At 56.9% G+C, this 239-nt stretch overlaps 1 protein-coding gene across 1 annotated transcript in view; it reads right to left on the reverse strand.

Annotated features, from left to right (window-relative positions):
* LOC119588089 (alpha-catulin-like) overlaps positions 1 to 239 on the reverse strand; it is a gene marked incomplete at both ends in the record, with an annotated part of 86,154 nt that overhangs the window by 6,454 nt on the left and 79,461 nt on the right. The window contains 1 exon segment of the mRNA XM_037936798.1: positions 13 to 234. Coding sequence (XP_037792726.1) covers positions 13 to 234 — 222 coding nt within the window.

A 239-nucleotide genomic window follows, 5' to 3' on the forward strand; every position in this document is an offset into this window, starting at 1 on the left:
CCTGTCCCTCACCTGATAGGAGAACTGTCTGACGACCTTGTAGAGTCTGTTAGCCTCCTCGGCAAAGTACTCCCCCTGCGTGAAGAGGTCTTGCGTGGTCTTCAGCGCCCCCTCCCCCCGCGTGAACTGGTACATGGAGAAGGCCATCGAGGACATGTTCTTGGCCCGCTTCACGATGTCGTTATCTTCGTCCTGGGTTATGCGCTCTTCCCACTTCTCCGTCTCTTGGTCCACCTGTT

This window comes from Penaeus monodon, chromosome 23 (genome assembly GCF_015228065.2).
Source record: "Penaeus monodon isolate SGIC_2016 chromosome 23, NSTDA_Pmon_1, whole genome shotgun sequence".
Taxonomy (NCBI): Eukaryota; Metazoa; Arthropoda; class Malacostraca; order Decapoda; family Penaeidae; genus Penaeus; species Penaeus monodon.